This window comes from Macrosteles quadrilineatus, unplaced genomic scaffold, assembly GCF_028750875.1.
Source record: "Macrosteles quadrilineatus isolate MER2022 unplaced genomic scaffold, UCM_ALF_1.0 Scaffold_4__1_contigs__length_99947679, whole genome shotgun sequence".
Taxonomy (NCBI): Eukaryota; Metazoa; Arthropoda; class Insecta; order Hemiptera; family Cicadellidae; genus Macrosteles; species Macrosteles quadrilineatus.
This window is the reverse complement of record NW_026542597.1, coordinates 69,027,940-69,037,357: the sequence shown is the minus strand read 5'-3', so window position 1 is coordinate 69,037,357 and position 9,418 is coordinate 69,027,940. Positions and strand designations below refer to the sequence as shown.

At 36.0% G+C, this 9,418-nt stretch overlaps 1 protein-coding gene across 1 annotated transcript in view; it reads left to right on the top strand.

The window, feature by feature from the left end:
- Positions 1–775: 775 nt before the first annotated feature.
- Positions 776–9,418, top strand: part of LOC128993019 (uncharacterized) — a 28,307-nt gene continuing 19,664 nt past the window's right edge. The window contains exons 1-3 of the mRNA XM_054416771.1: positions 776–892; positions 5,362–5,508; positions 7,879–8,175. Of these exons, the coding sequence (XP_054272746.1) occupies positions 5,363–5,508; positions 7,879–8,175 (443 nt within the window). The 5' untranslated portion in view covers positions 776–892; position 5,362. The remainder of the gene's footprint in view (positions 893–5,361; positions 5,509–7,878; positions 8,176–9,418) is intronic.

Genomic DNA, 9,418 nt, shown 5'->3' with positions numbered 1-9,418 from the left:
TTACCTCAGTGTCTCGAAATATGGCAGATTGAGATTAGCTGCCAGATTTTAGAGTAAGAAGAGGTTAAATCGAAGTCCGCAAGAACTCTGCATTGTGATTGGTTCAAAATGACGTCATCTGAATTTTTGACGGTCGTATGCTCTACATTTCCACAACGAGTCTCTCAACTAGTGATTCCCAACTCGCTTCCCAACTGTTGGGTTTCAAAAATACCAAATCATGTTGTTGGTTGAGTTGAGTGCTGACGATTGACTCAACTGTCAACCATTTCAAAAATAGGGCCCCAGTGCAGTTATTCTGTTTTTTTAACGATAGTAACAAATACTTGAGTGTATTACGTATCATTTAGCACTATTATATAAAGCTACCTGACAACTAATAAAGCCTAGCAAACTGGAAGAAGGAAAATTTTTTGAAATGATTGTTTTTGTTTTGTTGTTATTCATCCTTTTTTCCTTTATGTATGGACGATATATGACATTGATAATAGGTTAAAAAGTTCTAAAAATTATAAACATTGCTAAACAAACAACGATAAAATGTCGATATCAAAGGATAAGTGTTCAATTATTAAGTAGGTTTGCGATTTAAGTATTATTATGACCTTATTATTCTGGGTTAGCATTCCGCTTTTCTCCTCATCCGTACATTCCTTCATTCTGAAAATGCTGTCAACAAAGTAGTCTACCTTCAAAGACAAGCTGTACAAAAATGTTTATGTATTGTGTAGCCATTAAGAAGGCCTAATTGAGATGTTAGATCTATGTACAGTAAGGAATACAATTTTACATGTCATGTTTTTGTAGCCTTGAGAAGCGTAGGAAAGTCCATGCCAGGAATTACTACGATGTTTGAATAGCCCTAGTTCACAACCAAGTCAAAGAGAAAAAGGTAAACTTCTTGTTGAAAATCATAAGCTGATTCTGATTTAAGTCAAACTAATTAAAATAAACTAAAAAGTGCTCTCCCCAACAATCTTAAAGTCACTGGTTTGTTCCTAAGAATAGCCTAAGTTAATTAGGCTATTTAGTAGCTCTTTAATTTAATAGCATTAAAACTGGACCCAAATGGCCTTGATCATTATGCTTTTAACCCTGCTTTAGTGCATTTGGCAGTCACAAACACATAATCTATAAGTACTGATAGCACTGAGCGCTGTATGTGTATTAAGCCACGTCTAGACCACAGTTAAGTGGCGAACAAAAGGTTCTCTCAAATATCTTAACTTACTCAGAACTGCTAAATATTGAGATTTGGTGGTAAGTTAATCATTTAAAATTTGTGAATCATCTACCCTATATCTACCTGTGTTATTTATCTATCTTAATTTATTGGATTGACTTTTGAAAAAAATTTCAATGCAGATGGGATTCAAGTCCCTGACCAAAGCTTTTCCATCGACGTTTAAGTTAGTGAAATTTGCTTGACTTATTTACATTTGTCTATACCGTAAGTAAGTTACTGTTGCTAATATTTTACTGTTTATTTTTTTGAGACGTTCTCTAAGATAAACTCTCTAGTCTATTTGCTCATTGATGGCAAAACTTAGGCATGAGTTTAAGCCTTTGCTGCTTTAATAACTTTTCTACACATTTTTTGTATCATTCCAAAAATATTTTTGAATTGCTCGTCGCTGGTTAGGCTTATATCAGAGAATACAATTTTCTCTTTTGTCCAGAAACCAGAATTCCTTCGGTAGGCCTAATCCAGGGGTTAGGCTATTGCAATCTAGTTTTAATTTTTTTAAATGGAGAGGCGACATCAAGATTATAAATTAGAACGTTATTAAAATTCATTTAAAATTCATTTTTATAGCCCCAGGATTGCGTAATATGACTAATAATGGTTAAAAACGTACCTTGTCAGACAATCCTTGACATGTTTTATAGTGTCGAAAATAAAATTTGCTACATGTTTCGGTGGTTATTAAATTCCACCATCGTCAGGCACACAAAAGGATCCACTTCTTGAGGTGTCGTCAGAGTTGTTACATACATTTAACACGAACACAAAACACGAAACGATTAAATACACGGTAACAGATAGGCCTATCAACTTATGCACGTACATTGCCGCGGGCAGGACTGGAAGCAGACTGAACCAGGTTATTAAGGACCGACGTGGACTCTGGGTTGTCGTCTGCGTTATCAACAGCTGATATAGGACTACTGTAGTGACGGAGTAGAGTAAATTGCAGAAATCCAATTTCGCTCAGCACATTATTGACAATAACCATGATATGCTGGATATAAACGACGGTCTCGACATTCTACATTACTGTGGGAAAGGAAACTTATTAAATACCTTGGAGGAGTTTGAAATATATAAGGACCTAAAAACCAGGGACAGCACACAAATTTTGAATGAAAAACTCAATTATGAATCCCATTATATTTTTAACACTCTACTCCGTCACTACAGTAGTCCTATATCAGCTGTTGATAACGCAGACGACAACCCAGAGTCCACGTCGGTCCTTAATAACCTGGTTCAGTCTGCTTCCAGTCCTGCCTGCGGCAATGTACGTGCATAAGTTGATAGGCCTATCTGTTACCGTGTATTTAATCGTTTCGTGTTTTGTGTTCGTGTTAAATGTATGTAACAACTCTGACGACACCTCAAGAAGTGGATCCTTTTGTGTGCCTGACGATGGTGGAATTTAATAACCACCGAAACATGTAGCAAGTTTATTTTCGACACTATAAAACATGTCAAGGATTGTCTGACAAGGTACGTTTTTAACCATTATTAGTCATAGAACGTTATTTTTTTTATTAATTAAAAGCTTCTGTTGACAGAAACTATATAAAAAATCCCATGTCCCTTCAGAGAGATTTTTATTCAAAAGAGATACCGGTAATTAAGTTTCTTGGGGACATGTCAAGTTTCACACTTAAAAAAAGGAATAAAGTCCCGGAATAAACATCCTCTGATAACAGGCTCCTGCATAAAGTGGTCAGATATAGCCGTTTCAATGACAGTTACATGACTATTGGACACTTTGGTGACAACATTATCAATGGCAGTTTTAGTGGTGGCCACCACACAGGTAGGTGGTGATTAAGTTAGGTGGAGTTATGAGTACCTAACTTATATATCCTGAAACTGGTTAGTCATGGGGACTTTTTTGTTCAGGACATCTATGTTAAAGTCCCTTATAAGTGCAAATAATTGGTGCTTAGACCAGGGCTATATTTACAATTGATGAGGCCCCCAGCTGCTCCCAAAAGAGAGACCCCTCTATAATCTGATTCTTCGAAGGTTGGAACTTGAGGGTTTAGAAATACATGGGGTTTATGCTTTAACTCGATGAATTGACCTTTTGTTTCCAAAAATCGGTCTGCAAAAAGACCTAGGACACTAGCTAATAATTACGTCAATAATTTAAAAATAATAATATTAAGTTAGGGGTTTTAGGTCGGGGCCAGACATTTTAAATTTATTTCGGGTCAAATAAAAAAAAATGTCCTTTGGGCAAAGGATCAAAATCGGTTATTTTTGGAAATAATGAATGAAAAATATATTAATTTATTGATATAGGGTACCGTACTATAATTGGTTTAAGCTTAAGCCTATACAAAATCTTAAATCGCAGGCAAATTGTAAATGTCTTCTTTGGTCACAGTAAAATCGTGAACATATACAACAGCCGCGAGGGTATCGTAAAGGGCTACGTTCATGTCAAAATAGTAAACATCATGCGCGACCGCAGAGGCATCATCTTCGTCATGAATGTCTCCTGTGGTTGCGGAAAACAATGAACATCTATCGTGCAGGAATATTGATCAATATCTCGAGCGAGCGCGGGGACATCATCTTCGTCTCCTTCGATCATGACCAAATCGTGAAGATCTTCCGAGTTTGAGGGGACATGATCTTCGACTCCCGCGGTAACGATAAAATTCTGGACATCTTCCGCGATCGCAGATGAATAGTGAGAGACAACTCCTACGTTTATGGCGAAATTGTGAAGCTCTTTTGCGGTCACGGAGATTTCATTAACGTCTCCCGCAAAACAGATTATCGGTGAAATAAATTTATCAAGAAAATAAATTTAAGGCCTTATTGCCTGGGGCCTTGTTTGAGGCCTATTTTAAGCCTGGGCCTTCCCAATAGGGAATACGGCCCAGGCTTAGACACTAACTTACCTAAAAGACTCAAAACTTTTCAAAGTGCTAAAAAAATATGTGCATTATTACTAGGCAGTGCTCGATTTGCAGCAGAACAGCTTTCTGGTACCTCTCTTTCGAAAAGATAAAAACATTTGAATAAATAGGTACTAAACACATTAATACAGTGCGGACTACATCTATAGATGTAGTCGTGCCACTCCCACTACATTAGTTCAGTATGAACTCAGCCATTGCTGGGGAACGATATAATCATTGCCAGCCTGTAGCTTAGAATACGAGCTTTATTTTTGTGTAGGTTGGTTCTAAGATTTCCCGGAAAATCCCATTTCGCAATGCTTTTGTCCCGGTTTAGGGGATTTTTTTCTTCGAGCCACATTACAAAGACACTGGCTACAAATCCAGGCAGTGCTGCTACCTTTGGGTGTTCCATTGAACTACGTCCACTCTCGGGGTAATGCAACACAATCACCGCTGCTCTTTTATTATTAGTCAGACTGAAATATTTGAATGCCAATTGCGTTCGCTGATTCGGTGGTGTGCTAGGCCTCTCCGCCATTGGCGAGTGCCTGTTTGAATGTAAAAATTTTGTCTGGTGCAAAATTTTAAATTTTTAACATATTCAAAGTGGTTGCATGCATTTTATATTAGGCCTATAATATGCTGCATATATTTATGCAATATTTATGCTGCAGGTAAACGTGTTAAATAGGTTACAGTTTCGGCACCTCATTTTTTTTAAATTGAGCACTGCTACTAGGGGATATATAAATGGTCTATTACATTGAAAATTCCAATTTTACTGAGAGTTACTTCAATTCAAGTATAAGATGAAAATAAAATCTTCAGTACGGTATCCAATAGTCAATGATAAAATCTATCCAGATTTAGTGGTTGTTTTAATCCATTTTTTATTTTTGACAAAAGAGATATTTTACCACCTCGGTGATTTTTGCATTGATATAACTCAGCCAACTCATAGCCATTTATCTATTTTTAAATCCAAAGCAAAATCATTAATCTACTTTGATAATTGCAATTTGTATATTCTGGTGCAAAATTTTAAATTTTTAACATATTCAAAGTGGTTGCATGCATTTTATATTATTAATATACAGTCTCCAAAACTGATATAAGTTAGTGTAAATAAATTAATTTCCTAGATAACTTATTGGCCAATCCTAACACAGCTTTGGCTTGCGTCTTTTAACATGAATTATTATGTTTCAGAATGGACCCCTTAGGCGAACATTCAGATTCTGATGGGAAGTATTTACTCCCCGTCATCAAACAGGAACCTGATTATGATGAAGACAATGAAATATCCATAATTAGATCAGTTGAGATATATTTAAGAGATTCGTCTTATTTTAGAAGGTAGGCCTACCTCAATAGCACTTGGTAACATTCTGGAACTCATTATATGATATAATGTTGGAACATCATAAAATGCAAATTTAAAAATTGTTAATTGAACTATGCTAAGATTAATGTAGCCTTTGTTACATATATAATTTTATATGTATTTTATATATTTTAATAGTAAAATAAAATCCTGAAACCGTTCCCACAACATTAAATGTGATAATCCCTGCCGCGACTAATTTGCAGACTAAGCATCCATTTTTAGATTGGATTTTTATTTTAGTATACATTGTCAGATTTATTCCCTATTTAATTAATACATTAGGTTTAACAAGTATGGCCTAGATAGGTTTCCTGCTACAGGGAAGGAACAAATTGTTTCTTTTTTGTAAACTTAACCGTAGAGTAGGTAGACTATTTAAAAAGAATTTGGAGGGATTCATAGGAGCCATTTTTAAAAACATTGTGCACAAAGGTTGCTCATATTATAGTAAAATAAATTTTCCAAATATAATTACAAAAATATCCAAAAAGAAGTAGCCTAACTACAACAGGTTATTTTTTCTCCGTAAGCATAATAATTATTGTATAACAACGCTTCAATATTCAAAATTATCTGGTTTTCTTTAAACTCTATAATAGGCCTAATAGTAGGTTTGAATGCCTAACAAAAAAATTATATTTTTTACGTTTTCAGTTTAAATATTTGAAAAAAAAACAGTTGTTGAATAGTTTTAAAACTCCATAACAACATTTTTAAGACTCGATCTTGCTGGTTTGCGAATTCATTTAGTTTATCCTACCCTACACATTCATGCCAAATTTCATCAAAATCAGACCAAAATTACCAATCGTAAAAAATGAAGTGCTAATCATATGGAAATCATTATTCTGAAGCTGTTTGCATTGTATACTTAAACTAGCTGTACCCGCGGGCTTTGCCCCGTTTAACTTCATAAGTATTCGCATGGCTCAATTACATCCTGGTTGGAGCTCGTTCGCTGCGCTCACTCACCTTTTGGTAGCAAATTAGCTGTTGTCATAAATAAAAAAATAATAATAGTGCTGCACCCTGTTGGTAGGCCTAATCCTTGCAACTTTAGTGCTATTGAACATCACAGAACAGAACCAACTTGTTCAATTGAAACAGCTGTTAAGATTCATTAATTCCTTTTAAATATGAAAAATCATAAGGTTAACATGGGAAACTCCAGTAACACTGGGGCGGAGCCCCGAAGCCCGATCAGAATAAAAACTACTTAGTTTTCCTATTTAATGCCCAAAGAATCGTTGTACCGAATTTCAGCTTCCTAGGTAAATGGGAAGTGGGAGAATTAGTGATGAGTGAGTGAGTCAGTCAGTGAGGGCTTTGCCTTTTATATATACAGGGTGTCCCGGAACTCTCTACCAATATTTTAGGGCATTGATCCTGGGTAAGAAACGTACCTAACTATAATATTTAAATTGTCCGGAAGTTCTTAGTTACTCACACAGCCGCCATTTTGTTTTTTTCAGTTATTAATTTTTTTCTAAAGAATGGTTAAACATACGAAATGGAAACTTTGCACAAAAATTTATGAAAACTAGACAACGCTACAAAAAAATTATGAAGATTTTTCAAATTCATAAAACAAAATGGCGGCCATATAAAATTTTCTTTCTTAAATAATTCAATAACCATTGATTTTACAAAAATTTTAAATGGCCGCCATTTTGTTTTATGAATTTGAAAAATCTTCTTAATTTTTTTGTAGCTTTGTCTAGTTGTCATAAATGTTTGTGCAAAGTTTCCATTTCGTATGTTGAACCATTCTCTAGAAAAAAATTAATAACTGAAAAAACAAAATGGCGGCTGTGTGAGTAACTAAGCACTTCCGGACAGTTTAAATATGATATTAAGTTATGTTTCTTACCCAAGAGCAATGCCCTAAAATATTGGTAGAGAGTTCCGGGACACCCTGTATATAGAAGATAAACTACGTATATCTCTTTTTTCTTATGTATTGACAGTAGAAAAGTCCCAAATAAACCCAAAATACAGTAAAGTCAAATATTTTTTCCAAATAAATTATAGTTAGGTAAGAGTCCATAAAAATTTCTTATTTTAATAGATTTAGTAATATTAATTGATCCTTTCCATTCTGTTGTAATACAGTACAGAACTTATTGTAAAAATTAAAGATGTAAGCCACCATTTCGTTACAAAGCAGGATGTTTATTTAGAATAAATACGGTACAAAATAACTTATTCTTTGTAACAACCAGTAGGGTTTAGTGTATACATGTACATTACTATTATTTTATGTAGGCTATGGTAATTTATTAGAAAATATTGATTTATAACTGATGAAAATAAAATAACTGAATGATTTTTGTTGACAGTGAACCTAAGGGGGAAAATACTTTATCTAACACCAACAAGGAATATGAGCCCTGCACAGATCCGCTAAGTTTTGGAACTGATGTTGAAACCAAGCAAGATTGTATTAAAGATTCAACAAATGTTGGTCCTTGTGCATCGTCCAAAAGTGATATTTTTACTAAAACAGATGTGGATCCCTATAATAGTCAAGCTGTGATAAAAAAAGAGCCAAACTGGGAATATGAAGAAATACACATTGAAGACGACTATTCAAAAATATTTAGTGTTTGTCACAAGAATCGTTCTAAACTAGAATCGTAAGTTTAATTTTTTATAAATTTATTATAGCTTAGAAATAGCCAGTATTTATTGGTGTAAGCATTACCTTTGACTATTAATACGAGGGTTGTTTTTTAAGTAAGGGCCGGTTGCGTGTATAGTCCCGTAGTTCGCGCGGATGCCGCAACAAGCCACCGCGCCACTTGCCGGCATCATTCCCGTTCACACTGATGCCAGTTGCAGCTCTGTAGCTGACGTGCTACTTTATAATGTTTACGATTATTGAATCGCCCGCCGCGTGTGAGATACGGTCAGTGATACGTTTTTTGACCGATAGAAGCATATCAACTGCAGAAATTCATCGTCAGTTAACAGAAGTTAATGGCTTGAGTGCAATGAGTGAAGGTAAAGTGCGACAATGGGTTAGAGAGTTTAAAAATGGCCGTCAAAACGTCCATGACGAAGAACGCTCAGGCCGGCCCTCTGTGATCACTGATGATTTGGTGGCTGCAGTCGAAACAAAGGTTCGTGAGGACAGAAGATTCACAATTTAATTTCCACTCTTTCTTTGCAATTTCCACAAGTTTCAAGATCAGTTTTGTACAAAGTTGTGTCTGAAAAGCTAAACTTTAAGAAATTGTGTTCTCGGTGGGTACCCAGACTCCTCACAGAGGACCACAAAGTGAAGAGATTTGCCACTTCATTGGACTTTTTTACTCGTTACGACGAAGAAGGGGATGACATGTTGAGTCAAATTGTCACTGGAGATGAAATGTGGGTATCTCATATCACTCCCGAAAGCAAGCGACAATCAATGGAATGGCGACACACAACCTCACCTGTCAATGTCAAAGCCAAACAGACTCTGTCAAAGCGCAAGATTATGGCAACTGTGTTCTGGGACCGGCGCGGTGTTTTGCTAGTGGACTTTATGCCACGAGGAACGACGATCAACTCAGATGCCTACTGTGCAACTCTAAAGAAGCTCCGCAGAGCAATTCAAAACAAATGGCGCGGCATGCTGACAAAAGGAGTTTTGCTCCTGCACGATAACGCTAGGCCTCACAACTCTCAAAAGACTCGGGATTTGATTGATTCTTTTGGCTGGGAAGTTTTGGACCATGCACCATACAGCCCTGACCTTGCTCCTAGCGATTTTCACTTTTTCCGGTATCTGAAACACCATCTTGGCGGGCAGCGCTTCAATGACGACGATGAAGTGAAAGCGGCCGTGAACTCTTGGCTGTCGGAGCAGGCGGCCGAATTCTTTGAAGAGGGAAT